The 14634-nt window shown below is 60.1% G+C and overlaps 2 protein-coding genes across 6 annotated transcripts; both read left to right on the top strand.

Moving 5' to 3' along the window:
- The first annotated feature begins 4 nt into the window (after nt 1-4).
- BRMS1 (BRMS1 transcriptional repressor and anoikis regulator) lies at nt 5-7197 on the top strand. 5 transcript variants are annotated; one of them, XM_060019309.1, is made up of 10 exons: nt 2766-2911; nt 2979-3069; nt 3185-3312; nt 3460-3539; nt 3624-3720; nt 4293-4385; nt 5532-5596; nt 6093-6132; nt 6266-6375; nt 6645-7197. In XM_060019309.1, the coding sequence occupies exons 1-10, from the start codon at nt 2773-2775 to the stop codon at nt 6708-6710; spliced, it is 909 nt and encodes a 302-aa protein (XP_059875292.1). In that variant the 5' UTR covers nt 2766-2772; the 3' UTR covers nt 6711-7197. The 5 variants fall into 5 exon arrangements, with proteins under 5 accessions (XP_059875290.1, XP_059875289.1, XP_059875291.1 ...); XM_060019307.1 differs by lacking the exons at nt 4293-4385; nt 6266-6375 and adding an exon at nt 5-164 and having other exon boundaries at nt 3194-3312; nt 5441-5596; XM_060019306.1 differs by lacking the exons at nt 4293-4385; nt 6266-6375 and adding an exon at nt 8-164 and having other exon boundaries at nt 5441-5596.
- A 686-nt stretch (nt 7198-7883) lies between these two features.
- On the top strand, nt 7884-13324 carry RIN1 (Ras and Rab interactor 1). Its single transcript, XM_060017524.2, has 10 exons — nt 7884-8303; nt 8447-8627; nt 8725-8839; nt 8932-9004; nt 9147-9238; nt 9393-10130; nt 10734-11039; nt 11353-11484; nt 11610-11761; nt 12709-13324. The coding sequence occupies exons 1-10, from the start codon at nt 8218-8220 to the stop codon at nt 13192-13194; spliced, it is 2361 nt and encodes a 786-aa protein (XP_059873507.1). The 5' UTR covers nt 7884-8217; the 3' UTR covers nt 13195-13324.
- Nucleotides 13325-14634: the final 1310 nt, after the last annotated feature.

Below are 14634 nucleotides of genomic sequence, written 5' to 3'. Positions count from 1 at the left end.
CGGGCCCCTGCTGATGACGCATGCGGAAGCGTGGACAGGCTCTCGCCTCAGGAAAAAGGCTCGCTCGGCGCTTCTGGGAGCCCCGCGGCGGTGGACAGTACCGGCTGCCTCCGGCACCTCTCAGGGAGTCTCGGACGTGAGGCCGGAGGCCCCACTCCCCGCGGGTGCGTAACGCCAACCCTGGCGCCTGGTTCGCCCTCTCCGGCCAGTGGGTCGGAGCCGGCCCAATCTCCAGGGCCGAAGCGGAGACTTAACCGGCCGGATGCGTGCCGGGGGCCGCGGGACCGGTGCTGGCCGTGGAAGAGCCAGTGATTGTCCCGCCCGCGCCCGCGCGTACGCAGATGGAGCGGGACGGGGGGCCCTCGGCGCGCCGTAGAGGGGCTGTGTTGGCTTCTTCGAGGGTAGGGAAGAATCTTCCTTTCGAGGAGGCCTGCCATCGACATGCTCACTTTCTGAGAGATAAACTGCCTGTACACAGTGCCTTATAATTTGCTTTTCCATTCCTTATCGCTTGCAATCTTTATTATTCTCTTTTTATACCCAAGGTAAGGAGGGGGAGGTTGTGATTTAATTCAGCTCACCCAGTAGACTCAGACTGCTGGAGAGACCTCCCCCAACCCCTCACCCTTTCTGGTCCGGAAAGGTAGGACTTACCTACCGCTGCATCTTCCAAAATTAATATATTTAACAGTGAAGAGGAATTGCGAAGTTTGGGAAATGCAGGAACTGAGGCTTGAGAATGGGAAAGATGAGGCTGGTTTGGAGAACCGAAGTTTTCAGGTCAGGGTCGGATCATTTGTGAAATCATTGAGGAATGTTTCGAAACTGTCCTCTAGGCTAGGCCAGTTAATTTACTTGAATTGACGTTTGCTACCACTACAGAGGCCGGGGGCTACCAAGAAGTAAAAGCCAATCCCTGCCCTGCAAAAGCTTGTTTGGTTTAATTTGTATTTGCAAATCCTCCAGTCATCGAATGAGTTAGTACTGTGCTAGGCGAATAAAGCGCATGTGCAGCCCAGCCCTGGTGAGGCTTACAGACTGGCTGGGGAGACAGACATGAGAATGGGCCAATAGACATGTAAATAAATAAGGAAGGGTGTCTACACGGAACTAAAGGACTACAAGAGAAGTGCCCAGACAAGCATATCACAGTGAACCAGAAGCCCCCAGTAGACAAAGAGATGATCTGTTGAGAAGACTATTTATTCTTCCTCTTGAGTGATCTTTTGGCCGCACTTGGCACTGTCACGTCTCCTTCATTCTGAAGTTCTCTCCATGCTTTGAGTTTTCCCTCCTCCACCTCTTGCTACTTTCCTTCTGTTTTGCAGGGGTCGCATCATCTGCCCCTTTGGTGACCCTGGGAGCTCCATCACGAGCCCCTTCTCACTCCACACATTCTGCCTTGCTGGTTGCACCCTCTCCCAAGGCCTGAAGAACTCACTATATGTGATGACCAGATCTCTGCAGCCCAGATTTCTCTCTGAGGCTTAGACCCAGGTGCCCCCAACCCTGCCCCTTCTCTCCTTTCGGGGTCTTTGCTCACACTACCTACTCTGGTTAAATGCTCCCTCCCTCAACCAGCTCAGCTCATCTGTCTGGCCCATCTTCCTCTGCCCTCAAAACTGCAGCAGGCTCCAGGTCCCAGTTTAGCTGTCTCTCCCATATGCCCCTCATCTTAACTCTTCTCACCCCACAGTAATGATCTGCTTCTTGGCCTCTCTCTCATCCAGGAACTTGTAAACTCCTTGAGGTCAGAGACTGTCTTTCTGTCACACTTGTGCCTGCCTCCTACCGTGGTGTCTGATGGTACCTAGCATATATTAGATTTTCAATAAAGATTAAATGAGTGAATAAATGAAGGAATGCTTAACAGTGTTCAGTGTTGCTGAGAAGTCAACCTGAGGTAAGCACCAAAAAATACTGGCATTAGGTACAAGGAGGTCATCTGTTAACTCTGCAGGATCAGTTTAAGCTGAGAGCGATGATACAGAAACAGACTAGAACAAGCGGGAGGTGAAAGTAGGAAGAGCAAGGCCTGGAAAAGGTGGAAAACGGGGGGCGATTGAGTGGAGTGGGGTGAAGTTTTGTGTTTCTGCTTTTTCTATATGGTGGGAAATTCCTGAGCGCGTCTAAAGTTTCATGGGACAGAGCTGTCAAGAGGGAGAGTGGAGGATGCAGAAGACGGGAGCACTGATGACGTGAGGTCTTAGAGGAAGCAGAGGGAGATAGGATTTGAGCACGGTGAGAAGATGAGCATTGTAGAGTGTTCTCAGGAAGAGAAGTGGTGGCATCATAGGCAGAAGGAGCAGCACGGTGGGCGGGGGGCGCTGGGTAGGAAGTGCATGGTATATTTGAGAACTAAGCATTAGAAGGTGGGGTGAAGGAGCCGGACCAGCAGTTCAAGTCCAGTCTATGCAGGGCCTTGAAAGCCCCAGTCAGATGTTTGGGCCCAGTCCCACAGACAGTGGGGAGCCCACCTTGGCCTTTCCCATCTTATGGATCGTCACCTTGGCCACTGTTCCCGGGATTGGGATCACTGGCAGCGTCCAAGGGCATGGGCATTTCTGTGGTTCCCAGGCTTCGGGAGATGTGCAGGCAGGGCCACTTGCACCTGCCCCACCCAGTGTGTGCCCAGGGTGTGGCGAGTCCAGTCACCCCCCCGGTTGTCCCCGTCAGCAGTGAGGCTTGGTTTGACTTCCCAAGTGGCCACTTTCCCGCTCAGAGCTGTGGGCAGTGGCGAGTGATGGCTCCACTCCTACTCCCAGAGCCCAGATGCCCGTCCAGCCTCCAAGCAAAGACACAGAGGAGATGGAAGCAGAGGGCGACTCAGCCGCCGAGATGAATGGGGAGGAGGAAGAGAGCGAGGAGGAACGGAGCGGCAGCCAGACCGAGTCCGAGGAGGAGAGCTCAGGTGAGCCCCACACGCCCGCGTGCCGCCCGCCCCCGCTCTGCCCGCCCTGACTGGCCTCTTGTCCCAGAGATGGACGATGAGGGCTACGAGCGCCGCCGCAGCGAGTGCGTCAGTGAAATGCTGGACCTGGAGAAGCAGTTCTCAGAGCTGAAGGAGAAGTGAGCAAGGGACCCTGGGGCCGGGCAGGGCTGGCTGGGGCCTGCTGTGGAGCGGGCGCTCCGCTCGTGTTTGACGGGCGAGCACACGGGTGCGCGGCTGCCTCTTACCTCCCAGGTTGTTCAGGGAACGGCTGAGTCAGCTGCGGGTGCGGCTGGAGGAGGTGGGAGCTGAGAGGGCGCCCGAATACACAGAGCCTCTCGGGGGGCTGCAGCGGAGCCTCAAGATCCGCATTCAGGTGGCAGGTGTGTGCCCTGTTCCCCTACCAGAAGCCATGGCTCTCTGGCCCCTTCCCCTCTCGTCCCTGCTCGGCCTCACCCGTGCCCCTGGCCCCCCTTTATGGGCCCCTGGGTCCCTGGCCAAGCAGGACCTCCCACTCCCTCCCTCCACAGGGATTTACAAGGGCTTCTGTCTGGACGTGATCAGGAACAAGTACGAGTGTGAGCTGCAGGGAGCCAAGCAGCACCTGGAGGTGAATGTGCCGGGCGCTGGGCGCTAGGTGGGGACGGAAGTGGCCACCCCGGCCTGCCTGGCTGAGCCACTCCGCCTCTTCCAGAGTGAGAAGCTGCTGCTCTACGACACCCTGCAGGGGGAGCTGCAGGAGCGGATCCAGAGGCTGGAGGAGGACCGCCAGAGCCTGGACATCAGCTCTGGTGAGGCGAGCGGCTGGCTGGGCACCCCTGCCCCAGGCCCTGTGCTTTCAGTGCCTGCCCCCCATCTTGGCCTCAGCTTCCCTGCCTGCACAGGGGGGTTGTAAGAGGACCTGCTTCGTGGTCACTGTGGGGACTGAATGAAAGCAGCCAGGGAAGCGCCTAGCCCAGAGCCTGGCACACAGTGGGGACTCAGGAAGAGCGGGTCCCCTGCCCCCCTGCTCAGTTTCCAGAACGGAGGTGTCATTCTGACACACGCACATGCCATGGCCAAGTCCTCTCCATGTCCACAGGCCGACGTTCATACAGGGCACTGGGGAGGGAGGAATTATTATCGTACCCCTGTCCATGAAACAGATGAAGAGAGCGAGCCTCACAAAATCACAGTGACCTCTTTCCCAGGGTTGAACTCAGCTTCCAACCCCAAGCCCAGGCTTCTCTGCACTGCCCTGGTTGGGGTAGGGGTGCGAGTGATGGGGAAGGGCTGGCCTGGCCCGGGTGAGGGACACAGGCTACAGGGGTGGGGCGTCCTGGGATGGCCGGCACCCCAATCCTGACCCTGGTCTGGGGCACAGAGTGGTGGGATGACAAACTGCACGCCAGAGGCAGCTCGAAGACCTGGGGCTCCGTGCCGCCCAGCAAGAGGAAGAAGGCCCCTCTTGTTTCCGGTATCCTTTCCCCCACGGTGGCCCGAGCTGGGCGAGAGGTCAGGGCGGAGGAGGGTGGAGGGACACGCAAGACAGAGGCAGACCAGACTCATTTATGGTCATCTGGCATCCTGTGGCCATGTCCAGTCAAATCCAGCCGTCAGGGATTTTTTGCGGGGTCCTCCTAGGCTGTGTGGACCGTAAAAAAGTAGAAACATCCATCCAGAGATTTCGCCGTAATTTCCGGAGTGAGCTCTCCTTTGAGGCCCTTCTGGCTTTCCCATGACGTCCCAGGCTTTCCCACCCCCATGCCTTTGCTGACTTTCCGTTCTCCTATCGGCTGCCTTTGCCCGTGTGCCTGCTCAGTGCTTGTCTCGGTTGTTACTTCCTCCACGAAGCCTCTCCTGGTTTCCCCGCCGAAATGGCTGTTTAGATATTACCCCTGTACCTAAACTGGGGCACCTGCCTCCCATCTGGGCATGGTCATCTCTGCCCCGCCCCAGGCGTGCGTCCCTTTGGTCCAGGGCCTGCTGTGCCTTCCTCCCTCCTGGCACAGCAGCACGGAGTTGAACTGAATTGAATTCTCTTGTGCACCCACCCCACCCCTCATATTCCTGCAGCAACCAGATTCTCAGGGCACTGACCTCCTGGTGGTGGGAATCAGGTTCACGCAGGGAGGGAGGGAAGAATCTGGACTGCAGAGACTTGAAGGGTGAATGGGAGGTGAGGGTGTGGAGACATCAGGGGGACAGAGTGGCTGGTCCCCACAGGGGAGTGTGAGACCGAAGGAGGGTTGTTTTCAGGACAGAGGAGACTAGAGTCTCTTTGTAGATGGGGAAAGGGGCCAGATCCCTGAGTGGGTGGCATGGACCTTGGCCTTCTGACCTTGAGACCGGAGAATAGGTGAGGGGAGCTGAGGAGTGGTAGGGTTGAGACTGGAAGGCCCCCGTGGAGTGGGTGAAATAGGCCATAGCCATGCCACCTCTCCACCCTGCCGAGAACCCGGGGGCCAAGAGGTAGGAGGTGGAGCCTGAGCTCTTAACTAGGTCCTCGGCTCCCTGCCCCGATGTCCACAGCACCGCCTCTTCTGAGTGTTGGAGCTCCCGGGCCAAGGCCCGTCACCTGCCCCCTCCACCAGGCTTCCTGCTTCCTTGACCCCCATTGCAGGCCCTTACATCGTGTACATGCTGCAGGAGATCGACATCCTGGAGGACTGGACAGCCATCAAAAAGGTGGGTCCGGTGCTGCCTGTCTCAGGATGGGGGCTGGCACTGCAGTGCCCCCTCCCCAACCAGATGCCAGCTTTGGGCTTTGCAGGCGCTCCACGTGTGGACTTCCTGAGGGCCTGGGAAGCTCTCTGCTCAGCCCTCGGCACCCTCTGCCTTCAGCCCAGGTTCCCTGGCATTGCTTGAGCTCACAAGGCTCGTTTGGCCTGAGGCTGTTCCGGAGGAGGGAGTTCCTAGTCTACATCAGCCCCTTGTTGCAGGGCAGGTTTTGATGGGGGTGGGGGTAAAGGGAGGTCAGGAAGGCGGGAAAGCAGCTGGGCTGCCTGAGTCTCTGACTGGAGAGCACATCAAACCTTTGCCTAGAAGGGGTCTTATACCCCGGCAACCCCTCTAGTGCAGCCCGGACCCAGCAGCACCTCCACCTCAGAAAGGCTGATGGTGGAAGGGGGATTTGCCAAGCTGGAGGCAGGCTCTCAGGGGGGTTTTCTTCTTACCCACCCAGGCAAGAGCAGCTGTGTCCCCTCAGAAGAGAAAATCAGATGGTAAGAACCGGCAGGGTCGGGACTTCCCTGACGGTCCAGTGGTTAAGACTCCACGCTTCCACTGCAGGGGGCGCGGGTTCGATCCCTGGTCAAAAAAACCCACAAACTACTGGGGTTGTTCTTCCTCCCCCAGCCCAGCCTCCAGGAAAGGAGCCCAGAGGGAGGCAGGGACTGTGTCAGATCAGTGACCTGAGAGAGTCAGGACGGTCTGGGTGTGAGGGCATTGTGGGAGCTACGGTGGGGGTGAGTAATGGGGCTAGGTGATGGACCCGCCCCGCCAGCTCTGGTTAGGGAGGGTGGAGTGCTGAGCCCTAGCAGCTGGCCTGGCGGGCCCAGAGTACCAGAGAGGCCCAGGAATCAGCGGTGTGGAGCTGACCTGTGCCCTCCTGGCCTTGCCTGCTCTGGGCCAGACTGAGGCCACTCCTCTCAGTGCCGCACATGAAGTGCCTGCTTCCCTCTTGGTTCGGCGTCCTCTCACCTGCAGTGGTTTTTCCCTTCCTGTGTACCCCCAGGACCTTGACCCTGCTGTTCACAGCCAGGGGGCCCTTGGAGCAGCTGGCAGCAAACCCAGCATTTGAACTTACCTGCTGCAGAAAGGCAGACTGACAGGCCCCTCAGCGTCTGCCCAGCCAGCCCTGCAGTGCTGCTGTGGCCCTCCCCTCCAGCCGCCACTGGTCTGGACTCCTCCTCTGCCCCTCCTCGGGGCCCTGTTCAACGGTGGCCTGGAGCTGCCTTAGCCAGGCAACACTGTCTCCTCCATCCCCGGCCAGCCCACCACCTGCCCCCACTGAAGGTCAGCCTTCGCGGTGCCCTCCCTGATGAAGATGTGTCTCATCTTAAGCCAAAGCAACATCCTTTCTGCTGACCTTGGACCCGGCTCCCTAGTCACCGAGCCAGTGAGCTGGGTCCCACTTCACGGGAACTCTGGGCCAGAAATGATATTTGGGGGACCTTTGTGTCCTGGCTGTTGTTGGAGGTGAGAAGGCAGGCTCCCCAGGTCTTCCTTCTCAAGGCGGTTCCTGGTGTCCGCCTCCCAGATTTCAGGGACTGGAATTAAAACCTTTTCCGGGACTCTGGCGTGACCGGCGTGTGTCTAATTTACCTTGCAAGGGAATCGGGGCTCTCATGGAGAGTGCTTGTGACAGGCAGTCTCTTCTGGGGTCCCTGGTACCTCTTCCCACTGCCTAGCGGGAGCCTACCCACTCGAACTTGGAGTATAGGCTGGGGAAGGGGGGTTCTCCCACTTGCCTGCTCCCCAGAGGTTGGGGGGCTGGGCCCTGGACTGCCTGGTGCTGGTGAGCAACGTCTGAAGCAACATGTGGCACAGGCAGAGCACGTGGCCTTGGGTGGGGACGGGGACTGGGTACTCGGTGCCTGGAGACTGGATCATGTCTGCACCTGCCCCAGTCACTTGGCAGATTGGCAAGGCAGGCTGGCAGAGCCTGTGTGCGTGGGAGGCAGCTGGCAGCAGCGCCATGTTCTGACGACCTCACAGCCAGACTCCCCCCTGTTTAGCGCTGACTGTTAGAACCGCCCCCAGAACCTCAGTTAAGCAAAGAGGTTAGTTTCCATGGAGACACAGCATCCTTTCTCCACGGCAACCTGAAATCCCAAAACGCAAGTTAAGCTCAGGAATGCGTCATCGGTGACCTGTAGGGGGCGCTCTCCCACAAGGCTGAGCTCAAGACCGTGGACAGATGAGCAGTTGACCACAGACCTAAAGATGCCCCAAAGGCGAGGCCTGTGGGGACCTAGATAGGCCCTGCTTAACCCCTTTCTGCCCACCTGTATGATTCGAGGAGGCTGGCAAGGCTTTAGGACGCACTGTGTGGAGGTGGTAGCCCCACAGCTGGGGCCCTCGGAGGGCCACTTGCATGGAGACGATCCCTGCCCCCAGAGGCTGGGCCCAGAACAGAGGAAGCAGGCACTGCCCGGGCTGAGTGGACACACAAGAGTTAACTGGCGGCTGTGACAGGGCGAACCGCCCTCAGGAAGTGTTACTCACCACTGGGAATGTGAGTGCTCTTGCCTTGGGGGCTGGATTCTCTTCCTGAGTCCCCGGAGATACCGAAGGAGCTCCCAGCCATGGAAGCCCCTGGAGAGTCTGGAGCAGGCCTTCTCGGAGCCCCCAGCCCAACCAGCTTCGCACCTGGGCACCTGGAGAGAGAAAAGTTAGTGAAGTTGGAAGGGCAACCCGCTGGGGCAGGGGCGGGGGGACCACAGAACTGGGTCTATCCTGGGGCAAGGAGGGGGAGAGGGTTGGGCAAGGTTCCCAGCCCCTGGCCCCCTGCTCAGGTCTGGCGCCTGCCCCCAGGCCAGCGCAGGACCCGCTGTACGATGTGCCTGATGCCGGCGGGGCACGAGCAGGTGGGCCTCAGCAGCCCGGGCGCACCGTGAGCCTGCGGGAGCGCCTGCTGCTTACCCGGCCCGTGTGGCTGCAGCTGCGGGCCAACGCCGCGGCCGCGCTGCACGTGCTGAGGACCGAGCCCCCCGGGGTGAGTCTTCCCCCACCCCTGGGGCTGGTGGCCGAGGGTGGGAGGGAGCGGGGCTGGACGCGGAGGTCCTGAGCCTCCGACCCCTGTCGACTCGCAGACATTCCTGGTACGGAAATCTAACACTCGCCAGTGCCAAGCCTTGTGCATGCGGCTGCCCGAGGCCAGCGGCCCCTCCTTCGTCTCCAGCCACTACATCCAGGAGAGCCCTGGGGGTGAGAGGGACCGGCCTGGAGGGAGGGGCTGGAAGCCATCAAGGCAGGGCACCGGGGTTCCCCAGAGAACAACCTCACTTCCCGTCTCTCAGGCGTCTCCTTGGAGGGCTCAGAGCTTGTGTTCCTGGACCTGGTCCAGCTCATCTGTGCCTACTGCCACACCCGGTGAGCCTGCCTGCAGGGCGCCTGCTGTCCATGGGGCCCTGCTCCCTGGGATACCCTGTCCTCCTCCCACACAGACGCTCTCAGTGCCCACAGCCCAGAGCTTTCCTCACTCCTGACTTTTTGCTCCCCTCTCCGGCCTCAGGGACATTCTTCTCCTCCCGCTTCAGCTCCCCAGAGCCATCTGCCAGGCAGCCACCCGCAAGGAGCTGGAAGCCATCTCCCATCTGGGCATTGGTAAGGGCTCCCCTGCTACCCGTTGCTCAGATGGACAAGCTGAGGCCAAGAGGGAAAGGGAAGGCATGGGCACACAGCCTGAAGCCTGTGCCTTTCCCTCGGTTGGGCCCCCTCCCTGAACCCCCTGAGGCCCCAACCTGTTTCTCTTCCCTAGAGTTCTGGAGCTCCTCCCTCAACACCAAGGCTCAGCCAGGCCCATCTGAAGGCCCACTGCTGCCCAGGCTGAAGCCCCGGTCCCCACAAGAGCTGGACCAGGGCACTGGAGCTGCCTTGTGTTTCTTCAACCCCTTGTTCCCAGGGGACCTGGGCCCCACCAAGCGGGAGAAATTCAAGAGGAGCTTCAAAGTGCGTGTGTCCACAGAGACCTCCAGCCCCCTGTCTCCACCAGCTGTGCCGCCTCCCCCAGTCCCAGTGCTGCCAGGGACAGCCCCCAACCAGACAGAAAGGTTGCCCTCTCGCCAGCTGCTGCGGAGGGAGAGCTCAGTGGGGTACCGTGTGCCAGGGGGCACCGGCCCCAGCCTCCCGCCACTGCCTTCCCTCCAGGAGGTGGATTGCGGCTCCCCCAGCAGCTCAGAGGAGGAGGGGGTGCCAGGGTCCCAGGGGAGCCCAGCAACCTCACCCCGCCTGGGCCGCCGGCGGCCGCTGCTTCGGTCCATGAGCGCTGCCTTCTGCTCCCTGCTGGCGCCCGAGCGGCAGGTGGGCCGGGCAGCCGCAGCGCTGATGCAGGACCGACACACAGCCGTGGGCCAGCTGGTGCAGGACCTACTGACCCAGGTGCGGGCCGGCCCTGAGACCCAGGAGCTGCAGGGTATCCGCGAGGCGCTGAGCCGGGCCCGAGCCATGCTGAGCGCGGAGCTGGGCCCGGAGAAGCTGCTGCCACCAGAAAGGCTGGGTGAGACTCCAGCCCGGGGCTCTGCCGGTTCAGCACTATCTCCGCATTCCACTCTCTCTGCCTCCCCACACTGCCAGCCTGTCTCTCAGTCTGTTCTGCGGCTTTACAAACCCACCTTGTCTCACCACCATTCAAGCAAATTCTGTCCACCGCCTGCCTCCCTGTCACCAAGTTTCCAAATCTTTTTTTAATTTATTATTTATTTTATTTATGGCCGCGTTGGGTCTTCGTTGCTGCATGCAGGCTTTCTGTAGCTGCGGCGAGCAGGGGCTTCTCTTTGTTGTGGTGAGCAGGCTTCTCATTGTGGTGGCTTCTCTTGTTGTGGAGCACGGGCTCTAGGCTTACGGGCTTCAGTAGTTGTGGCGCACAGGGTCAGTAGTTGTGGCACACGGGCTTAGTTGCTCCGCGGCACGTGGGATCTTCCTGGACCAGGGATCGAACCTGTGTCCCCTGCACTGGCAGGTGGATTCTTAACCACTGCGCCACCAGGGAAGTCCCAAGGTTCCTCCTCTTTTTCATCCCTCTCCTCTCCTGATCATGCCCTTCCTCCCAGGGACTCTGCCCCCCTGGTTCCCCTGACCCCAGCCTACCTCTCCCCCGCAGAATGCGTCCTGGAGAAGTCGCTGCATCGCTCCGTGCTCAAGCCTCTCCGGCCCATCCTGGTGGCCCGCCTGCGGCGCCGTCTTTCCACCAACGGCTCCCTGGGCCGCCTGGCTGAAGGCCTCTGCCTGGCCCGGGCCCAGGGCCCCAGAGCCTTCGGGTCCCACTTAAGCCTGCCCTCCCCAGTAGAGATGGAACAGGTGCGCCAGAAGCTGCTGCAGCTACTTCGTGCCTACTCACCCAGCGCCCAGGTCAAGCGGCTCCTGCAGGCCTGCAAGCTGCTCTACACAGCCTTGAGGACCCAGGCAGGTATGCCCCCTCCCACCACCTCCCACTGGCTCCTGCCAAGTCAGAGGCAGGCCACCAGGCAGAGGCTCCAGGAATGGCACAGCAGGGAAGGGGAAAAAAAAAAAAAAGGGTCCAACCCTCCCATTTCACAGATGGTAAAACTGTGGCCCAGAAAGCAGAGTATCCACTCCCCAGGCCTTGCCCCCTGGTTGCCATAGAGACCACAGTGCCCAAGGCCTGGCAGGCGGAGGGGAGGGTCCTTGTCTAAGATAAGTAGTGGATTCTGACCCTGGGGTCCCAGAGGAGCCTGAAGCTTCCTCCTCCACCACCACAGGGGAGGGTGCAGGGGCCGATGAATTCCTCCCACTGCTGAGCCTCGTCCTGGCCCAGTGCGACCTTCCTGAGCTGCTGCTGGAGGCCGAGTACATGTCAGAGCTGCTGGAGCCTGCCTTGCTCACTGGAGAGGGTGAGGAACCCCGCACACGCCCCTTCTGTCTGGGTGGGGCTGGGGCGCCCTGACTGAGCAGAGGAGGCGGAAGGAGCAGGTCACTCACGCCCAGCCTGAGCCGCATTCCTCCCCTTGTGTCCCAGGCGGCTACTACCTGACCAGCCTCTCGGCCAGCCTGGTCCTGCTGAGTGGCCTGAACGAGGCCCACACCCTCCCGCTGAGCCCCTCGCAGGAGCTGCAGTCCTCCCTCAGCCTCTGGGAGCAGCGCCGCCTGCCCGCCACCCACAGCTTCCAGGTAACAGGACTGGCCACCCCCGGGGGGAGTCTGGCATTGTCTGGCGCAGTCCTCTCCTTTGCCCAATGAGACCCAGGAAAGGAGGGGGAAGGGGAAAGGCCAGTCCTGCATTAGCCCACGACAGAAACAGCGCCCCGTGCGTAACACACGTCCGAGCCAGGCTTTCTGGAGGCTGCGTTCCACGAGCCGGCACTGTGCTCAGTGCGCTGGCGGCTCAGCCTTGAATCTTCACAGAAACTCTGAAGTGGGATCATTATTATCCCCATTTTACAGATGAGGAAACTGAGACATGACATGGGGAGGGAAAGGGACACAGGCAGATCCTGGCTTCTGGCCCCCAACTGGACTCAGGCTTCCAGCCCGTGACCCCCATACCCTCCCATCTGGGCTCAGGCGTGGTGTCCTCAGAGCCAAACAGCATCTCTGCCCTTCACCCTCCTTCCATGCAGTCAAGAGACCCTTTCTAGCCTTGGCTAAGAGTCCAGATTTGATAGCCAGATCCTGGATCCAAATGCTGGCTCTGCTGCTTTTTGGCTCTGGGAGCTTGGGCAAGTTATATAACCTCTTTGTGCCTCAATTTTCTTGTCTATAAAATGGGGTAATAGTATCTACCTCCTGGGGTTGATATTTGGATGAAATGGGTTAATTCAGGACAAGTACTGAGGGCGCAGAGTAAGCTCTACCTGAGTAGGATTGTTAGGCTGTAGAGGCCTGCTGGGGCGTCCTTCCAGCCTGCAGCTGTGACCCGCTAGCCCAAGCACATCCCTCCCTTCCTCAGAGCCCCTGCTCAGAGCTCACCTTATTCACAAAGCTGTTGCCACTGGTTCTACCACTGGATATGTACCATCCCAGCCCTGTTCCTGCAGAGCTTCTACTGAGACCTCAAGCTTTGCAGCCAGATTCGCACCAGGCAGGACTGAGTTCTTGATTTTGCTTCTCCTGCACAGCACCTCCTCCGCGTAGCCTATCAGGACCCCAGCAGTGGCTGTACCTCCAAGACGCTAGCCGTGCCCCCAGGGGCCTCGATTGCCATGCTGAATAAGCTCTGTGCCACCAAGTTCCGGGTGACCCAGCCTGATACTTTCAGCCTCTTCCTATACAAGGAGGAGGACTACCACCGCCTGCCCCCCGGAGCCCTGGCCCACCAGCTCCCCACCACCGGCTACCTCATCTATCGCCGGACAGAGTGGCGCGAGACCCAGGGCACCTCCCCGGGGGCTGCCCCAGAGGAGGGCAGTGGGAGGCCAGAGGCAGAGGGCAGGGAGCAGGAGAAAGGGGGCCGGGGAGATGGGGACACCAAGGTCAAAGCCAGTCCCAGGGACAGCAGGGGAGAGTCTGAGACGATGGCCGAGGGGGGCGAGGACCAGGCCAGGGGAGGCCCTGCCCAGCCAAGGGGGCCAGAGGCTGAGGGAAGCCAGGCAGCAGAGGAGTAGCTGGGAGTGGGCAGAAGGGCCATTTGGGGCAGAAAACTCTGAGCCTGGGGGGAAGGCCTTTCAGAGCCATCCACCCCACTGGCCAAGGCACAGCCCCCTAGTCTTCCCCACCCCGGGCCGCTCCGTGTCTGCCACCTCCTCTGACTGTCTAGCCCTCTGATCACACCTGCTGGGAGGTGCCTGGACTGGCCACATCTGGGCACTGGAGTAAAGCCCAGGGGGTTTTGAGGGGGGGCCCAGACGAAGGGCCCAAGGCCCCTTGGCCTCTCATCCTTGTCCCCCAGCTGGAGGCCAGCCGTCCCGCAGTGGTGAGTGTGCCCAACAGGGGACAAATCAAACAGGGGCCTGACCTCTGGCAGTGGAGGGTGGGGCTTCAAGGCCCTGAAAGGCCCCACCCACTCCTGGGTGTCAGGAGGATTTGGGGAGGCAGCAAGATGTTGGGGCCCAGTGCTGCCCAGACCACCTGGAGGCCAAGCACCTCCAAACCTCAGTGTCCTCATCTGTGAAGTCGGGGTGCTACTGCTGCCCTACCTTCTCCCAGAAGTCTTCCATGGGTCAGAATGGATGGTTTTGTGGCAAAGCAGAGCTCAGACTAGGGGAAAGCGGAGGGAAGGAGGTTGGACGCTGGCAACACACATACACACACCTCGCCAAGGGTCTGCTCTTCACTCTCACAGAAGGGAGAGGCTCTCCAGGCAGCCCTGGGGACTGGGTCGGGTCCAGCTGAGAGAACACCCACATTCTGGTCTTTCCCCAAGATGGGAAGTCCTCCCAGGCACTGTGATGTCCCAAGGGAATGGGACAGAGGAGACAGGCTTCTGAAGTGAGGTGAGGATTCGGAAATCATCTCCTCTGCACTTGACTCTCTTGGACCTCACAAGAGCTTTACGGGACACAGGGCCTGGCTTTTTACCCACTGAGGCTTGGGAAAGTGACTCCTAAGACACCACACAGGAGGCCATTGGGATCCCCACACCCAAACCAGGGGTCAGGTTCCAGCTACTCCTTGTGTTCTAAACCACCAGTAAATTAACCCTCAAGGTCTGGTAGACCCCAAAGGGAGGCCCGGATCAGGCAACAAATGAGCAAAGAAAATACCAGCAACAACCACAAGGGGGTGCACATGGCTCAGGAAGCTGCCGAGAGGGTGACCTGATGGACGAACGCAGCTCCAGGGCAGCGGCAGTGTGTAGGTGGTCACGGGGTTTGCAGTCTGGCAGCTGCCAGGCAACTTGGGGACAGTGCCAGGGCCAAGACCTCTGGCCCTCAGCTGTCTTGGGAGTCAGGGGTCTGAATGAGGCCAGCCTCAGGGGACCACTCCCTGGGAAGGAACTAGCCCCTGGTGGAAGGAGGACCCTAGCCAGTCTCTGAGGTGCTCCCTCAGACACTGAGCACAAAGGGACATCAGCTCATATATCAGACATGACAGCTGGAAGGTAG

The sequence above is a fragment of the Delphinus delphis genome, chromosome 8 (assembly GCF_949987515.2).
Source record: "Delphinus delphis chromosome 8, mDelDel1.2, whole genome shotgun sequence".
NCBI lineage: Eukaryota > Metazoa > Chordata > Mammalia > Artiodactyla > Delphinidae > Delphinus > Delphinus delphis.
Note: the sequence above shows the minus strand (reverse complement) of the source record. Positions and strands in the feature narration are given on the sequence as shown.

Bases quoted from the DNA above. Each gene is read 5' to 3' on its own strand.
- RIN1 (XM_060017524.2), top strand. From the start codon at position 8,218: ATGGAAGCCCCTGGAGAGTCTGGAGCAGGCCTTCTCGGAGCCCCCAGC. The intron at 11,040-11,352 runs GTATGCCCCCTC...CCACCACCACAG, and splicing joins AGCCTTGAGGACCCAGGCAG to GGGAGGGTGCAGGGGCCGAT. The intron at 11,762-12,708 runs GTAACAGGACTG...TCTCCTGCACAG, and splicing joins CCGCCACCCACAGCTTCCAG to CACCTCCTCCGCGTAGCCTA.
- BRMS1 (XM_060019309.1), top strand. From the start codon at position 2,773: ATGCCCGTCCAGCCTCCAAGCAAAGACACAGAGGAGATGGAAGCAGAG. The intron at 3,540-3,623 runs GTGAATGTGCCG...CGCCTCTTCCAG, and splicing joins GAGCCAAGCAGCACCTGGAG to AGTGAGAAGCTGCTGCTCTA. The intron at 6,133-6,265 runs GTAAGAACCGGC...TTCCTCCCCCAG, and splicing joins TCAGAAGAGAAAATCAGATG to CCCAGCCTCCAGGAAAGGAG.